Source organism: Bos grunniens, chromosome 6 (genome assembly GCF_055505025.1).
Source record: "Bos grunniens cultivar Pamir isolate PY7600 chromosome 6, Bosgru_T2T1.0, whole genome shotgun sequence".
Taxonomy (NCBI): domain Eukaryota; kingdom Metazoa; phylum Chordata; class Mammalia; order Artiodactyla; family Bovidae; genus Bos; species Bos grunniens.
Genome location: NC_141170.1, coordinates 58825658 through 58844965, shown reverse-complemented (window position 1 = coordinate 58844965; position 19308 = coordinate 58825658). Strand labels below are relative to the sequence as shown.

The window sequence follows — 19308 nt, the reverse complement described above, 5'->3', positions numbered from 1 at the left end:
AAACACATTTTTAATTCAGACAGAAAATTCCTGTAACATATACGTATTGAGAAATAACATTGCACTACACTCAATGTATTCAATCTTAAGGAAAGGTGGCATGGCAAATGTAGTCACCAAGTACATAGATTTTTGATAGTTATACTCTTTTTATTTTTTTCTTTAAAATTTATTTTTCTGAGGTCAGAGGTGAGCAGGTGCCTGACCCATAGGGCCCTCCTGTCTGTCACACGTACGAACGTGACCCAGAGCCCAACAGTCTTCCAGAGTGAGGGACATCCCAGGAAGGGCCTGCTCCCCGCAACCCCTTCTCCCCAATACAGAGTGGGCTGCCCTGCATCTGCCTGAGTCCTGGTGACATCTAAGTGACAAAACATACAAATACAGGAAATTCTCACCACTCAGTCAAGGTCACTTGGTTTGAATCTAGACAGTTATACTCTTTAGCATGTTTGGAAGATATAAACAGGTGTCAGCTAGGAAAACCCATTGTCATTTGATATTAAATTTATATTTCATATGCCCTGAGTCTTGTCTTATGACAGCCGGATTGTTCTTTTTTGAGGTTCTGCCAGTTAACAGTCCCATCACTAAGTCAGCTTCTGGTCATATCCCATAAACAATAATCTGGAAAGGATTTTCCTGCTTGTGGTTAAATTATTGTAAGAAAATAAGCTTATTTGAAGGTTATTTAGAAATTTCACATTAACTCTCTGAACTTCTCCCATGTTACTTAATACTTTTATGTTCTAATAACCTGCAAAATGATGTCCTCATGATTATTGCTCATCTAGAGTGATTGTATATAGGACAGGATATCAGTCATTGTTCACTGGTGATGTGCATCAACATGATGAGCAAAGATTCCCAAATATCTGATCATCACCCCTAAAATGGTAAAAATCTGCCTATCCCTGCTTCAGTTTATTTATCCTGTGTGGTTAATAATGCTGTTAGGCTGTTCCAGTGACACTGGGCACTGCAATCTTTAAAATATGATGTCTAAAATAGGGATGTGTGTGTGTGTGTGTGTGTGTGTGTGTGTGTGTGTGAGCTAAGTTGCTTCAGTCAAGTTCAGCTCTTTGCACCCCTATGGATCATAGCCAACCAGGCTCCTCTGTCCATGGGACTTTCCAGGCAAGAATACTGGAGTGGGTTGCCATGCCCTCCTCCAGGGGATCTTTCTGACCCAGGGATCGAACTGGTGTCTCTGGTGTCTCCTGCATTGGCAAGCAAGTTCTTTACCACTAGTGCCACAAGTGAAGCCCAAAATAAGGACACAAATACAACATTTGGTGGTTAGATGAAGCTAGAGTTTCATATAAGGTTGAGGGACCTGGATCTGGATTCACATTCTAAAAGTGGCATTGTCAAATGGGAGGACCAAGTTACAAAGGTGAGACCAGGCTACAGGAAGAGGTCTCAAAGCATGTAATACCAGGAAAATACAACTCCTCCACCTTCTTCTTACCTATCACCTTCTATTTCCACCTCTCTCCCTGGTGGCTCAAATGGTAAAGAATCTGCCTGCAATGCAGGAGATGCAGGGTTTAATTTCTCGGTTGGGAAGATCCCCTGGAGAAGGGTATGGCTACCCACTCCAATATTCTTGCCTGGAGAATCCCATCGACAGAGGAGCCTGGTGGGCTATAATGCACGGGGTCGCAGAGTCGGACATGACTAAGCGACTTTACACTTTCCCTTTCCCTTCACCATTTAGGCTCCATGGCCCATTTCTGCAGCTACTTTCTTGTAAACAGCTTTGTCATCCTTTCTGCATTAGTTCTTCCATCATAACTGCCAGGCAAAAGACTGGCTCTGGATCAAACCACTCATCCCCATCTCTGCTGAGCTCCCCAGGTGGCTTAGCTTGCAGGAGAAATCATACAACTACATGGATTGATTCCACTGAAGACTAACGGTCTCCAACCTGAGTTGGTCCCTCAATACAGCCTGGTAGTCATTTCATATTTCCTAGGTGGCTCTGTCTGTCTGCCATGCTTCATAGGATTCAACTTCTATTCACTTTCCTCAAAGCTCTGATATTAGCATGAAATCTGTCTTCTTTTCCAACAGAGAAGACGGTGTTTAGATGGGAGTTCTTTGTCTTTCCTGCCCTCCAGGGATGTGATGGTAGATGCCTAATAACTGATCGTCTGCAGGGTGCGATGTGGAGGAGTTCTGATTTGTAATGTTGCCAACTTCCATGGGATAAATATTCCCATTATGGCTGAATCAAAGCTATTAGCATAAGTTAACCAGATCTCAAAATTCCTGAAAATTTAACAACTGGCTCCTGATAGCTAGTAGAAGCTGGCTTCAGCACACACTGCTTGAAGCTCAGAAACTTAAATGCATCCAAAATACCCTCTCCTTCCCTCTCAGTTACAATGAAAGAGCTGTCTGTCCTTTGCTCCTATCTGAAGTGAATGTCTTCTGCCTTCTGTAATACCTTTTTCCATCTCTCAAAAACTCAAATCAGATCATGTCAGTTGCCTCCTTTAAAACTTGTGATGGTTCTCCAAGGGGATAGAGTTGACACTCCCTGATATGACCTATGAGTCCCTGTGTAGTTGTTCTGAATCCCATCCAAGGTCTCTCTCTGCTTCCCCTATTCCCATTGATATAATTTTTTCAGATTCCTTACATGCCATGAGGTGTTTCATCTCTGAGCCTTTGAATACTTATTTTGCTCGGAACACCATAACTTACTTCCTGCTGCCTCCCATCCTTCTGCCTCTGACTAACTCTTACTCATTATTAGAAGTTATTTCCTGAATAAATGCTACTGACTCTGCTTCCTCCACTACTCCCACTATTTCATTTAACACACTGTACTGCAATGATTGTTTTACTTGTCTATCTCCTTCATAAATAAATCTCCATGAGGGCAAGAACTGTGTCTATTCCCATTACCATCCCATTGATTTTAATCATAAAACCTCATATTCATTAACAGTCACTCCTTATCCACTCCCCACCCCAGCACCTGGCAAACAGTGACCTGCTTTCTTTCTCTATGAGATTCATCTCTCTCAGCAAGTTCACAGTGACAAATATTGAACCTGGACCTAACTTTTAAAAAAGGTAGATGTTTAGGGAGACTTTTTAAAAAGATTAATCAATTAATTAGGCTCCGGCAAGTCTTAGTCATAGTCTGAGGGCCTCTCTAGGAGCAGAGGTGCCTGAGCTTAGTTGGCCCAACGCATGTGGAATCTGAGTCACCCGACCAGGGATCAACCCCCCAACCCCTGCATTGCAAGGCAGATTCTTAACCTCTGGACCACCAGGGAAGGTCCCTAGCTACTAACTTTTAAAGTAAGAATATTAAGATAGTGATTAATGGCAAATTATTAAACATTCTTGTGTTTTATTTTCCTTAACTTGGAAAGGATGCCTACTTATGTAAGAAGGCAGGTCATAAAATGACCAACAGTTTTTAATGAAGTATGCATTGTTCAGTTTCTCATCTACTTCTTCGATCAATTTATAGAATTTTCACAATGTTGGTTTCTGCTCCCAGAAGTGAAACCTCTCATTGTTTCAAAAACCCCTTCTTCTGCCATGGCTGCTCCTTAGGTCCCTGCCTTCTGCCTAGAGTCCTCTCTGTTCTATAAACATGAGTTTCTTCCACTCTGATCTCATGAAACTTGGATCCCTATGAGTTAACTATTTTAAAACTTGTTGTACATACAATGCTTTACTGTTCACACTTAAAGCCTGTCTTTTAAGAACTGTTTTAGAGGTTTTATTTTCAGAAATATGTAATGAAAAATAATAGTGAAAATATAATAAACATTAATGTAAAGGAAACATGCATCTTATATTATTTGTAGGAATGATTTGAGGCCTAGATGAAAGGTCCCTTCCTCAAAAGAAGATTTTGAGGAATCTTCTAGGGCATTTATTTTTTACAGGTCCCTGGGGGCACAGCCAACATGAGACCTGTGGGTCCAAGACTTGCCCAACTCACACAGGAAGTCTGCTTGAAGTCTCATTTACTTCTGGTTCAGCCTGACTCTAAGGGTGTAACCCTTTGTAACCCTCTCAGCCTACTGTGGGAACAGTCTCTTGCTAGACTTTGCGTCTTCTGTAGACCCAGTGCTTTCATTTCTGACCTCCTCACCAGTCAAAGCCATCTCAATGAAGTTTCAGATTTGCTGGGATCAACAAATGCTCTCAGAGTAAAAGCAGATTCTGTATTCTGATCACTTTTATTGGTTCTTGTGTTAGCTTTAGCTTTAGTCTTTGGATTCTTGACTAATTTGAAGCATCCAGTTACTGTTTTCATATTTTTCCAGAAATTTTGTTTTTCCTATGAGAACACAGATCTGAAAAACCTTGCCCACCATTACAGGAAATGAAAATTCACCCACACCCACCCAAACTCTTTAAGAAGGAAACAGAACCAGAGGAAACCAAACAGAGTCTGTGAAAAGCAGCAGGTCCTTCCAAGTGTGTTGTGTGGTACTGTGAAGAGCAGAAAGGTGAGAAGTGAGGGGACCACAGACCACAAAGCGAGTGTATGGAATTGTGGTGAGGGAAGATGAGAGGCTCCTAGAAGCCTCTGGATGCAAGAGAATTCTAACTAATGAGGATTATTGATTTATCTATACTTTTAAAAAATAGTGACAAATTTAAATGAGCTACTATAGACCCCCTTAAATGGTTGGGAGAACAGAGACAATTTCTATTTTGGCTGACTTCTTTAAAACAATATCATTCTATGATTGTGCTACAGAAATCACTGCTTTATCAACCTTACATATACTTGTTTACTGCAGCTGATTAAGAGAGTAAAAGGGAAGGGAGAACACAGAAGGGAGGGAGAGAGGAGTAGTGATACCAAGAGCAAAGCTGTGAAGACACTTATTGTATCAGTAGAATTAGTACCTGTTTCATGTGAAAGAGAGAGGTTGAACGAAGCATTACCTCTGTCCTGTTGAAGCTCATTGTCCAGTGACAGGTGAGAAGAATATATCATCAAATAATTTGAATACAATCTAGGTCTAATCAAGTTTTACTGAGCATCAGCTAAGTGCCAGATGATTTCTAAGAACGAAAAAAAGCAACCCCTGACACCCAACAATTGATCTTTAACTTATAGCTAGACTTGCATGTGCTCAGAAGCTGGCCTGGAGTTCATTGCTAGGTCAAGTTATTCTCCTTTGGACATATACCACTTCACAAAACACCCACATCAGTCAAGGTCTCTCTGGGACCATGAGCAAGTGAGACAAAACAAGACAACTTCTTAATTTTGTCTGCTGCTACTGCTGCTGCTAAGTCGCTTCAGTCAGGTCTGACCCTTTGGGACCCCATAGACGGCAGCCCACCAGGCTCCCCCGTCCCTGGGATTCTCCAGGCAAGAATACTGGAGTGGGTTGCCATTTCCTTCTCCAACGCATGAAAGTGAAAAGTGAAAGTGAAGTCGCTCAGTCATGTCTGACTCTTAGCAACCCCACTGACTGCAGCCTACCAGGCTCCTCCGTCCATGGTATTTTCCAGGCAAGAGTACTGGAGTGGGGTGCCATTGCCTTCTCCATAATTTTGTCTAAGCATGGACAAACACAAAGTCACTCTACAACACACAAAATACCAATTAGCTGTTTTCCCACTCACAGGACTCAGTACTGCTTCTTTACCATAAGAATTTAGCCTCACTCTACCCTCCCTTATGGGGCTTCCCTGGTGGCTCAGATGGTAAAGAACCCACCAGCAATGTGGGAGACCTGGATTTGATCCCTGGGTTGGGAAGATCCCCTGGAGGAGGGTGTGGCAACCCACTTTAGTATTATGCCTGGAGAATCCTCATGGACAAAGGAGCCTGGTGGGCAGGCCACAGTCCATGGGTTGGCAAGAGCTGGACATGACTGAGTGACTAAGCACACAGCACACACCCTCCCTTATAAATAAATTTCAAGTTATCCAGTCATTAATTGTCCCTGCATTCTAACAGCACTCAATCTAGAGGAAACCCTGTTTCGTCAGATCCTCCCACAAATCGTCCAACCACAGCCCAACTCCTATAATAGGTCCTTTCCTCCTACTGAGAGGCCTCCCTCCACCCATGGCGTGCATTCTGCCTTACTGCAATGAGTGATAAACCCAACTTGTCCAACTGCAGGTGTGTTCCTAGCTTTGGCTGGAGGGCATCACCATTTCAAATATATTATTTAATGTAATGTTCAAAACAAGAGCATAAGCCTGAATTTACAGATGATCTTAAGACTCCTAAAGGTCAATTTAATTCAGAACTACAAACAGAATGAGACAAAACAGGGATTTGAATATAGGCCGTTTGAATGCTTGTCACTATCTCAAATGACTGAAGACAAGATAGTGAGGGAAAAATGTGTCCAAAACAGACAAAAGACTTTTCCCCCTCTTTAACTATTTTTATGAAGCGATATCTCCCTCTTGTGATATTTTATAACATGGGTTTTTAGTAATTTGAATTTTGCAGCTATAGGCAATTATTCGTATGCTACCAAGATTTAAGAGAATACATTTTCTGGATATTTGCCCCATAGGCAAAGTAAAATTGAGCAATTCAATTAAAAACTATAGTTTATGAAGAAAGAAATGTCTTTTATTGTCACCTACAATACTTTTTTTCCCCTTGAGAGACAACCCTATTGCCTTCTTTTACTTTAAAATAAATGACCTTTGTTAAGATGACTAAGGATCACGTAAGATACATTGGTTATCTCTATGTCAAAGACAGGAGTGAGAGAGATTCTTCACTGAATATTCTCTTGTATTTTTTTTTAAATTAAAACCATGTGAATAAATTACCAATTAAACACAAATTAAAATGTTAAAGGTCAAAAATAAAATATACATGTATACCCTTTTACTTTTTAAAAGATAAGTGGAATCTGAAACTGAGGTACTATAGAAAATAAGAGGAATTCTCTTTTGGTTTTCCATTTTTAAGCTGTAATTGACCCAGATTCCTTTTCTGAGAAATTAAAAAAATTTTAAGCCACACTATGCCACATTTTAGTTCCCCAACCAGGGATTGAACCCATGTCCCTGCATTGGGAGTGTGGAGTCTTAACCATTAGACCACCAGGGAAGTCCTCTAGATTCTTTAATATGAGACTGTAGCAGCAGGAAAGAAATACACAGACTAGGAAAACTCAAGTGAAAAATAACAGAGACAGATAAAAATACAACAGAGGAAGACAAACACATCATGCTGGAGCATGTGAATATAGCAATGAATACATTGGCTCAGACAGTAAAGAATCTATCTGCCATATTCAGGTTTGATCCCTGGGTCGGGAAGATCCCCTGGAGAAGGGAACGGCAACCCACTCCAGTATTCTTGACTGGAGAATTCCATGGACAGAGGAGCTTGTCTGGCTATAGTCTGTGGCGTTGCAAACAGTCAGACACGACTGAGCAACTAACACACACACACACACACACATTCCTCAATAATCATACTATCTGGATTTCAAGACAAACTTTTCTGAATCACTTAAAAGAGTATAATTATAAACTTAAAGTAGTGTTGGAATATGAAGCAAGTACTGCCCTGATATATTTATGCTAAAATAATTATTTGTAGTTTATCTGAAATTCAAATTTAACTGAAGTGAAAGAAAGTAAAAGTCACTCAGTAAAAGAAAGTAGAAGTCCGACTCCTTGCGACCCCATGGACTATATAGTCCATGGAATTCTCAAATTGAACTGAACATTTTGTAAATTATCTGGCAACTCTATTCTTTAAAAAAAGTCAGACAGCTCATCAATTTACCAGCAGATGGCTCCCTAAATCTAGTTTAAAATAGTACACTCAAACCTAGTGAGGAGTCATTGTTTCAGGGTTTTTGTTGTTATGAGTATTTACTCATTTGATTGGTCTGTTGTGGGTGGGTTAATTTGTTGAGGGGTGGGGAGATGGGAATTTTTACTTAGTTATATGAAAACATAAAATATCCCTTCCAGCCATTTGATATGATTCTTTGTAATCCTTAACTTTAGAATTAAAATGAAAAAAAATCATTTTTAATATCTTTTTTTATATTTGCTCAAGCATTTAAACGCTAAGGCGACATATACAATTTCAGTGTAAAGTGACTCTGACATTTCACAAAAGAATTTCATACCAATTAAATTATGTATCCTGAACTTTAGGGCAAAGATCTCTATGAAAACTAAACTTTTACCTCTTTCATGCAGTCTGATTTGCTAGAATATTCTAGCATTGAGTCTCTCTGGATTCCTCCATGGTTCAGCGGTAAAGAATCCACCTGCAGTGTAGGAGATGTGGATTCCATCCTGATGCAGAGCATCAGGAAGATCCCCTGGAGAAGAAAATGGCAACACACTCCAGTATTCTTGCCCGGAAAATCCCATGGATAGAGGAACCGTGGATTCAATCTCTGCATCAGGAAGATGCCCTGGTGAAGAAAATGGCAACACACTCCAGTATTCTTGCCTGGAAAATCCCATGGATAGAGGAACCCATGGATAAAGAAAGCTGAGAGCCAAAGAATTGATGCTTTTGAACTGTGGTGTTGAAGAAGACTCTTGAGAGTTCCTTGGACTGCAAGGAAGATCCAACCAGTCCATCCTAATGGAAATCAGTCCTGAATATTCATTGGAAGGACTGATGTTGAAGCTGAAACTCCAATACTTTGGCCACCTGATATGAAGAACAAACTCATTGGTAAAGACCCTGATGCTGGGAAAGACTGAAGGCAGGAGGAGAAGAGGGTGACAGAGGATGAGATGGTTAGATGGCATCACCGACGCAATGGACATGAGTTTGAGTAGGCTCTGGGAGTTGGTGATGGACAGGGAAGCCTGGCGTGCTGCAGTCCACGGAGTTACAAAGAGTCAGACACGACTGAACAACTGAACTGAACTGAGAGGAGCCTGGTGGGCCACAGTCCATGGATTAGCACTGAGGCAAGAGCTCTGTTTTTTAAATTTATTTATACTTAAAAAAAAATATTAAAGTACAGTTGATATATAAGTTACATGCGTACAATGTAGTGATTCACAATTTTAAAAGGTTGTATTCCACTTAATGAAAATTGCTCAGCCGGGTTCAACTTGCAACCCCATGGACTATACAATTAATGGAATTCTTCAGGTCAGAATATTGGAGTGGATAGCCTTTCCCTTCTCCAGGGGATCTTCCCAACCCAGGGATTGAACCCAGGTCTCCCTCATTGCAGACAGATTCTTTACCAGCTGAGCCACAAGGAAAGCTCAGGAATACTGGAGTGGGTAGCATATCCCTTCTCCAATGGATCTTCCCGACCCAGGAATCAAACCAGGGTCTCCTGCATTCCAGGTGGATTCTTTACCAACTGAGCTATCAGGGAAGAATATTCCATTTATAATTATCATAAAATGTTAATTATATTTTCCATGTTGTATAATATATCCTTGTAGTTTATATGTATTAGTTGATACCACTTCATACATGCTGTACTGTGACCCAAAATACATATCCAATGCTCCCAATGAAATCACTGATTCAATGGAATTTTTTGACATGCCACAAATTTACTAACATTTTGCAAATGCCAGAGTGTACTGATATATTCAGGTATGTTTTCTAAGAAAAACATATTATAGAAACAACTGTTATTTTAAAGTCTATTTTGTTTGATAACAGTATAGCCAGTCTCTGAAGACTCTCTTGGTTCTATTGTGCAAGGCTATAGTTTCCCATCCTTTCACTTTCAATCCATTATTTGGGACTTTTAAATCCATCTTACTAACCCCTTTATATTTAATGTAAATACAGATTAGGTAGAATTTGTATCAACCATTTTTCTATTTGTTTTCTATATGTTGTATATCTTTGTTTTTTTATCCTTCCATTTCTGCATTTTTTGTCAAAATAAACTTTTAAATGGATATTTTAATAGATATTAGGTAAATATTAAAATAGATATTTAATATTTTTCCCCTATAAACTGCCAATCTTTTCAGGCTCATTAAATCCTTTCCCACTCACTTTTTTCTTAGTAAATAAATCACAGACTTGAGCATACAAGCATTCCAAGTTGCTTCAGTCATGTCCAACTCTTTGTGGCCCCATGGACTGCAGCCCACCAGGCCCCTCTGGCCATGGGATTCTCCTGGCAAGAATACTGGAGTGGGTTCCATGCCCTTCTCCAGGGGATCTTCCCAACCCAGGGATTGAACCTGTGTCTCCTGTGGCTCCTGCAGGCAGATTCTTTACCGCTTAGCCACCAGGGAAGCTTGATTTGAATATGTCAAAGAACATACAGAAAGAAGAGATTTGCCCAGGCAATGGCAACCCACTCCAGTAATCTTGCTTGGAAAATCCCACGGATGGATGAGCCTGGTAGGCAGCAGTCCATGGGGTCGCTAAGAGTCAGACACGACTGAGCGACCTCCCTTTCACTTTTCACTTTCATGCACTGGAGAAGGAAATGGCAACCCACTCCAGTGTTCTTGCCTGAGAATCCCAGGGACGGGGGAGCCTGGTGGGCTGCCATCTATGGGGTCGCACAGAGTTGGACACAGCTGAAGCGACTTAGCAGTAGCAGCATACAACTAAATGGCAACTCACTCCAGAATTTTTGGCCTGGAAAATCCCATGGACAGAGGAGTCTGGAGGGCTACAGTCCATAGGGTTGCAAGGAGTTGGACACGACTGAGTGACTGAACACACACACACATTAAGACTAAAAATCAGGTCTTCTGACTCTGGTTTCAAAGTCCCACTACAACTGTGCCATTCAGTTCAGTTCAGTCGCTCAGTCGTGTCCGACTCTTTGTGACCCCATGAATCACAGCATGCCAGGCCTCTCTGTCCATCACCAACTCCCGGAGTTCACTCAAACTCACGTCCATCGAGTCGGTGATGCCATCCAGCCATCTCATCCCCTGTTATCCCCTTCTCCTCCTTCCCCCAATCCCTCCTAGCATCAGAGTCTTTTCCAATGAGGTGGCCAAAGTGTTGGAGTTTCAGCTTCAACATCAGTCCTTCCAGTGAACACCCAGGATTGATCTCCTTTAGGATGGACTGGTTGGATCTCCTTGCAGTCCAAGGGACTCTCAAGAGTCTTCTCCAACACCACAGTTCAAAAGCATCAATTCTTCAGCGCTCAGCTTTCTTCACAGTCCAACTCTCACATCCATACATGACCACTGGAAAAACCATAGCCTTGACTAGATGGACCTTTGTTGGCAAAGTAATGTCTCTGCTTTTCAATATGCCATCTAGGTTGGTCATAACTTTCCTTCCAAGGAGTAAGCGTCTTTTAATTTCATGGCTGCAATCACCATCTGCAGTGATTTTGGAGCCCCCAAAAATAAAATCTGACACTATTTCCACTGTGCCATTGTGAGTGAGTGAGTGAAGTTGCTCAGTCGTGTCTGACTCTTTGCGACCCCGTGGACTGTAGCCCACGAGGCTCCTCCGTCCATGGGATTCTCCAGGCAAGAATACTGGAGTGGGTTGCCATTTCCTTCTCCAGGGGATCTTCCCGACCCAGGGATCGAACCCAGGTCTCCTGCATTGCACGCAGACGCTTTAACCTTCCACTGTGCCATTAGATCCTTCTAATTCTTTTTTGATCAATTTCAAATTACTTGCATTTTCTTCCTCTTATTTCAGACAGCATTGTTTCTCTAATTCTTGAACTCAAATCTCTTCATATGGTATTTCCCCAAGTATGGGAAATGATTTGAAGTGGTATGCCAACCTAGTGTTGAAAAACAAACATACAATGAGAAAGTTGCTTTATCCAATTCTCTTCTATTCCCTCTGTCAAGGAGAAAAGTGTCATTTATACTGGTGTTTAACACCTTGCTAACATTGCCCATCTTCCTTTTTCTCCTCTTTCTTTCTATTAAGGCACATAGGCTTAGTTGCTCTGTGGCATGTGGGATCCTTCTGGATCAGAGATTGAACCCCTGTCTCCTGCATTGGCAGAAAAATTCTTTACCACTGAGCCATCAAGAAGCCCAGCCAGTTTTCCTTTTTAATCAAGAACAGTCAACCTCAAGCCTGGAGCTTTGGTACAACCATTTCTAACTAGAATTTAATAGTGTTATTTTGCTTTTGTTGTGGTTATTTTCATTTATGGCAAATGATTATGATTTTCCATGTACAAGTTTTCTATTTAAGAAAAGCCATGATTCTGAGTTAAAATAAAACACTGAGTAATATAATTGGTAGTATATGAATATGTAAAAATAATTCATGAATGTGGTGTTTGAATGACTAACTCTGGGAAACTACTGTATGGCGGAAATTTATTACAATGGCTGTCTGTTGTAACCCTTGATTCTCTTGGGCCACAAGAACAATCAAGGGCTAGGGTTACAAGTCTCCCGAATCTTCTTTTCCTCTTGCGTCTTAGGTAACAAACTCCTCCTTAGTTGCTGTTGTCATTTTTGGATTCTAAATCTCAAAGTTATTCCTAATGGCACTTTTGCTCAATTGGACTTCTGTTCTTTTTCACTTGGCTACCCTTCAAAATACTCTGCTCCATCTCAGTCTCCTGCTGTTTCCAAATTAAGGAAGATTTCTACCCCTGCTCTGCAAACGGTTATGGCTCTTCTGGTTAATCTTTGACTGTCTTGTAGTAAAGAACCCACAATCATATTTTGATTTGCCCAAAGGAATCTTTGCATTTCCTTTTCAAGTTGCTTGAAATAAGTTTCCGTAAGGACTAGGATAGGAAACACTTGAATAATGCAAAGTATTCCTTCACATCAACACTCACACAGCATCAGAGGACTGATGCTCTTTACCTCAGAGTGAGTTTCCTGCCTTCTTGGGTTATCAATCCCTCCTCCCTCCTCCGGAATGGGTTATTTCAATATCTATCAGCTCTAAAGTTCAGAGTTGGGAAAAGCTTAGGTCCAGGCTGGAACACTAGATAGCTATGTCAAATAAAAAAGAGTAAGGGAAAGAATTATTGTACACACACACACAAAAATCAGTAGTACTATTTCTCAGTAGCCATAATGATAAATTGTGCTGTGATGTTTAAGAACATAAGTTAAAATTCTTTGTTTCATACACTTTTTACATTTCTATAACAAGTTGCACTGGAACTAAGCACAACTTTTTATGCCCAGATCAAACTGAAGCAAATGAGCAAATGTGTTTTTGTTTTGTTTTTTAGTTTACTTATTTTAACTGAAGGATAATTGCTTTACAATATTGTGTTGATTTCTGCCATACATCAACATGAATCAACCATGGGTAATTATCGTATATTAACGCATATATATGGAATCTAGAAAGATGGTACTGACGAACCTATTTATTTGCAGGGCAGCAAAGGAGATGCAGACATAGAACAAATGTTTTTTGAATACCGACTTGACTAACATACAGGAGCTACTCTGATTCAAATACAAGGAATGTTAATTTACAAATATTTAAAATACTCTACCCTCTGGGGAAAGAAAATCACTCCTTTAAGTTCCTTCTGCAGAAAGCTCCAGGTAACTAACCCTTAATTTCCTACATCATCTCTGACTTAATGTTCTGATCATATTACAGAGTGCAATTTAAACAAGGACTATATTTTTTCATACGTGCTTTCACAACAGCTGAATCCACATACCTATCTCTCCGGTAACTTTTGTAGTGCTCACTGAGATTTGATATGCTTCCCTCTAGTCCTCCCCTCCAATACTTTAAGTCCACAATGAGCCCATAAACCAGGAAAGGTAAGGAGGGAGGATTAGAGTAAATAGTAACCACGAATTCACTAACCCACAACTGTTGGCCTAAGCTTTACTTTGGGGATAAAGACTCTCATTAAATCTTGTTTTCAATACAGTGAGTTGTCATATTGATATATCATTTAAAAACAAACAAACAAACAAGAGCTACTCAAACTATATTTTGAAAGACAATAGTATTTTAAAGTTTATAGCTAGCTTTTTATCTCACATTTTCCACAGATCATACTGTGTACTGTGTGATGCATAATAAAATATACCATGACCCCTAAAGACACCTTCATATTTATAATCTGTGCATGTGAAAGACTGATATTTTGCTCTTTCTGGGAATAAAAAGATATAACAAAACTTAAAAGACACAATAAAACTATTTTATAGAGTGTGTGTATTGTCCGGGTTATGCAAGTAAGGATGGCAGAAGTGGGGAATACAGAGATATACATAAATATATACAATAAAAAATAAAGTGTCTCAAAATACAAGTATACATATCCATTAATTTCCTGAGAATAAGGTCCCTGATCATTCTATACATTTTTTTTTAACCTTTAGGACTGAGGAAAGTGTGAGGCACACGGTAAGAATTTAATATATATCTGATAAATGAATGAATGAACACATACATGCATGCACAAAATATTATGGGAACATTAAGTAGGGGAGACTCCACATTGAGAATAATGGGAGTGGTGCATTGAGAATAACTGGTGGGTGATGGGGTCAGGGCAAACCAATTTGTAGCAAATTGCTACTAATAGTTCCCCAATATCCATTCTCCCCTTCTTAACAATAGAGGGGGAAAGGAGGAACTAACTATTGAGCTACTACTTTCCAGACAATCTTGACATACATCATTCCACTAAATACTCACAAACCTCCTCAAAGGCAGCATTATTATTCAGTCTGCCTTATAGGTCTAGAAACTGAAGCTGAGAGATGTAAGGACTTGCCTAAGGTTACACAGATAATAAACCAAATGCCAAAGTCTAGCCCTTCCTGTTTAACACACGGAGAAAGAACCAGCGAACACAATTTAGAATCTCTTGAGTGACCATATTGATCTTGCTGCTGCTGCTGCTGCTAAGTCGCTTCAGTCGTGTCCGACTCTGTGGGACCCCATAGATGGCAGCCCACCAGGCTCCCCTGTCCCTGGGATTCTCCAGGCAAGAACACTGGAGTGGGTTGCCATTGCCTTCTCCAATGCAGGAAAGTGAAAAGTGAAACGGAAGTCGCTCAGTCGTGTCCGACTCTTAGTGACCCCATGGACTGTAGCCTACCAGGCTCCTCCATCCATGGGATTTTTCAGGCAAGAGTGCTGGAGAGGGGTGCCATTGCCTTCTCCCATACTGATCTTAGTTACATAAATTACGTTTCTTTTCCAGATTGAACCACTTCTACAAAGAAGATGAACAAAATTTGAGATTCCCAACCAGCAGCAAATAAGGTATTTACTCAAGTATATTTACCATACATCTTGCAGAATTTGGGGCTTGCACTTGCAAGATTTTCCTATGACTTTGATCTCAGTCCAAAATGAAGAACTTCATTCAACTTGTAGGCTTTGGTTTTTGCTTCATACAGAAAATGGAGACCAAGTATCTAGCAGATTTTTCTTTCTTTTAAGTAGATATTAGCATCTATTTTATTTTCAATAAAATAAAATCTTATATTTAAAATGATTTCATGATTTTTTTTCACTTAAAACTTGAAACGTAATTTGTCAAGTTGCGCAATCCAATGCCCATTTGTTTTAAAACCTAGGATTTTTTTCAACCAGGCAAGAAATGTGAAGTACATACATGTTATTCTTCACATGATCTTTATATATTCATATTGGCATTTGTTCATTGAATCGTACTGTAAGAAAAATTTGAGAGCTATTGAAGCTCTCAAAAATTAGACCTATTGAAGTCTGTTGGGGAAGTTTCAAAGCAGCAACACAAATGGTATACAGTAGAGAAAAAAGCAACCTTTTCTTTTTCTCCAGTTTTAGAACATGCACTTTGGAGATAGGTTAACAGGCAATCAATAAAAAGCTTAAGATGCACATAAACTTAAATCTCAGTCATCTGGTTTTTATTCTAGAAATTAAAGTATTTTCCCACTACCTGTAATACTTGAGCACAGTTTGTTTTTCTTTGATGAGTTAGGATGCAGACTTCTCTCCAGGACACTCAAAAATTAAAGTAGCCATATTAAAACCCTTTGGGGGAAGTTTATATATATCCCCAGTTCCATTCTATACTTTGAAGGGTGTGAATTTGCTTGTTTGTAGGCCCATTTCAGCAACATCTTTCTTTGCAGGCAGCTCCTGGGAAGGAGGCTGGCAAAGATCTTTACACAACTTGCCCTGGAAGGCTTCACCCGTGGCTCAGAGGGTAAAGAATCTGCTTGCAATTAATTTAGGAAAACGGAAGACGGGGCAGGGGTTCCATCCCTGGATTGGGAAGATCTCCTGGAGAAGGAAATGGCAACTCACTCTGGTACAGTATTCTAGCCTGGAAAATTCCATGGACAGAGGAGCCTGGGAGGCTACAGTCCATGGGGTCACAGAGTCCACCACGACTAAGCGCAGCACAGTCAGTCCTGGAAGGGTCTATCTAATGTGATATCTGTGGTACCTATTGTTCCAAAAAGCGTGGAAATAGTCGATTCGTCTTTTTTTTACCTTGTTTTTTTTCTTCTTCAATAGTTCTACACTGAGTTGTTTTAACATTTCCTGCGTGCCCGCTAATCCTCTAAACTGGGTGTTGTCAGCAATACAAAATTCTTGCTTTCAAGGAGATCACAGGGGACAAGTTGGAGAAGAAGGGTCACTTGTGACTCTGGGGAAGTCGAGGATCTTCAGGGCTGCGCAGTCCAATTATGGAGGGGCCTTCAACCTGAGGAGGGGCTGGCACAGGTGTCCGGGGTGAGAGGAGGAGCAACTCAAGAAAGGAAGCACTGGCCAAATCCCGCGGGAACTGCCCTCTGACAGCGTTCCCTCCCCCCTCGTCGCACCCTTGGTTGCCACGGAGACCCGGGTCCTGGGCAGGCTGACTGCCGCAGACAGGGGAGGCCTACCTTTTCGCGGCCGGAGCCGGCGGGCCCACCAGCCTCGTGCTCTACCCCGCTCAGCTGCCGCGTTCGTGAAGACAACCGTGCGGGCGGGCGAAGCCCTGAGGAGCATCCTCCCTCAGGAACCCGAGCGAAGCGAGAGCCGGGGGTCGCGACCCCCCTGCCCCGACCCCGGCGGGTGGGAGAAGCTCATTTGAACCAAACTGCCTGCGCGGACCACCGCGGCAGCCCAGCAGTCCCGGGGCCCCCGAGGGCGCTGTGTAAGATACCAGGCACCGGTGCCCGAAGTGCTGCGGCCGCGTCTCTGTTCCCAAAGCCCCGGGGAACATCCGCCCTCTGGGGTAAGGGAGGACTCACGGGAGCCAGTGAAAGGAGCGCCCGAGGGGCCGCAGGTGCGGCTCTTGGGGGAGCTCTGCACCCAAACGGGCCTCGGTTAAGGTCTCGTAATTCGGAGGCCATTCGGAGCCGTCTCCACCCCTCTCCCTTTGTGTGTGGAGGTTTCCCGGCTCCAAGTAAGGGATGCTCGGGGCGGCCAGGGAATGCCACCGCTGGGTCTCTAGGGCCACACGAGGTGGGTCACCAAGTGTAGTCCTGCGGAAATAGTGGTTTAACCGGGATAATCTTTTATTTTCACAGAGACGATGCTTGAACAAGGAAAACCATTTCCCGGAACATCTGAATTGTAATTCAAGCTTGAGTTACCTAGGACAGTCACGGGGGCAAACATGTTTAACTCCGCAAATGAACTGGAGTTTTTGGAAGAAACAACCGCGGAAATCTCCCAACTCTCTTCGCTGGCGCTGTCAGGTGACCCAGCATGCAGCGAAAACAGCTCAGCTGGTTCACCCGAAAAAACTGGCTATCCGGACTCCGTTTACATTCTGGCAGCGAACATTTTTCAGGGCACTAGACTCGAAAAGTCACCAGAGAAAGCCTTAATAAAGTATGGGAATGAGCCCTTGCCGTCCTCAACCGAATCCGAGGATGAATCCTTTCAGCGTTTGTCCTATGAGTTGGCTTTCAGTGCACTTAAGTGTGAGTAGTACCAGTTCTGACAGTCAGCACTAAAAGAGAATAATGAGAGAATTTCTGAGGTGCATCGAACCTCCTCCTCGCACCCTCACACACATACCCCAGGTTTTGTTTTTAGGCTTCTGAATATCTTTGGTCAGTTGCGGATGTCAAGGCTTTAAGGAGAGTTTCCAGGAAAACAATCTCTTTCAGTCAGATATGTTTTCCACTGTAGATTTCCCTGTGCTTAGGTGGGTCAAAATTAAGATGATCCTATTCACTGCCATTTTCTTTGTTTACTTTTGGAAGCTTGTAAATTTATTCTTCCAAATTTTTGTAGAAATCCCTTTTAATCTGCCTCCAGGATTTGAGGTGTTAATATTTCAGATTTCCTCGATGGTGGGTAATTATCAACTTCCGAGTATGGAGTTGATTCCAGGACAAAACCAAATATTTTTACTATAAGAGCAGTCAAAGGGCCTGGAGACAGGTTTTAGTACTAACCATCAACTATAATACAATATAAACTGTAAAGTTTGTACTGATTGGTATACTGACTGAAAAGAAGTTCCAAAGAAGTTCCAGAAATGTTTGGAGTATTACCAGCATGGCTAAAATGATAAAACTTCCTAAAGAGACACCTAGAAAGGGCACTACATGTATCATTTACTTACTGTTAATACTTATTGGGCCTTGCACATCCTTGTTGAGAGTTGGTTAACAATTGTTCAGCTGAATTAAAAGGTCCCATTAATTACTCAGCTATAAATGTGTGTTTTTGGTTGTCTACAGACATGATGTAGCTCAGTTCTGAAGCCAGGAATTTGTCATCACAGAGAAAAATTTGTGTGATGTTCAGAAGCAGCTTCTCCCTGTTTCATTTCTTTACTTTCTGCTTGTGATCTTTTTTTTTTTTAAATCTGTCTTAGCCATTTTTCCCTCCTCCAGTTTAAACTTTCAGATTCTATTTCATCCCTTCCCTCCTCTTCTTTTTTAAAACTTAGATTTAAAGACCAACCAGAGTGTTGGTACTTTAAATCACGAGTCAAATTAACATTTGAAGATTTTCTCCTTGCAACAGTGAGATGCACATTAGGCATCTGTGTCAATTAATTGATATTTAATATTAATGCCCAAACTCTATTATAGACAATTTTTTCCTGATAGAGTATTGAATCTTACCTTTGTGTGTGCTGTGTGTGCTTAATTGTTCAGTCGTGTCCAACTCTTTGTAACCCTGTGGTCTATAGCCCGCCAGGCTCCTCTGTCCAAGGGATTTTTCAGGCGAGAATACTGGAGTGGATTGCCTTTAGAAATCAATAATAAAAGCCTGAGATTATTCTTTGTAAAATTAATCCATTGATTAGATGGTCATGTTGTAGTAATGTGTATGGTAGATTATCATTTTTTTTCTCTCAATCTTTATTTCTTTTTATGAAAGTGTCTTGTGACTGGCATTTTTTAATAACCCAGATCCCATTTAGATAAATTACTGTCATTTGTTGTTGTTCAATCGCTCAGTTGTGTCTG

At 41.2% G+C, this 19308-nt stretch overlaps 2 protein-coding genes across 9 annotated transcripts in view; one reads left to right on the top strand and one right to left on the bottom strand.

The window, feature by feature from the left end:
* RBM47 (RNA binding motif protein 47) overlaps nt 1–16967 on the bottom strand; it is a 276212-nt gene extending 259245 nt beyond the window's left edge. The window contains exon 1 of the mRNA XM_086406030.1: nt 16774–16967. The gene's annotated coding sequence lies outside the window, so the exon portion shown is untranslated. The remainder of the gene's footprint in view (nt 1–16773) is intronic.
* Nucleotides 16718–19308, top strand: part of NSUN7 (NOP2/Sun RNA methyltransferase family member 7) — a 47556-nt gene continuing 44965 nt past the window's right edge. For 4 of the 8 annotated variants that reach the window (XR_015165450.1, XR_015165451.1, XM_086406024.1 and 1 more), the window contains exons 1-2: nt 16785–17108; nt 17404–17802. Coding sequence is in view for 3 of the 8 variants with exons in the window: in XM_086406020.1 (XP_086262146.1) it covers nt 17493–17802 (310 nt within the window). In the remaining 5 variants the exon portion in view is untranslated. Of the gene's footprint in view, nt 17160–17403; nt 17803–19308 lie in introns of all 8 variants that reach the window. The other 4 variants (XM_086406021.1, XM_086406022.1, XM_086406023.1 and 1 more) reach the window with 4 other exon arrangements.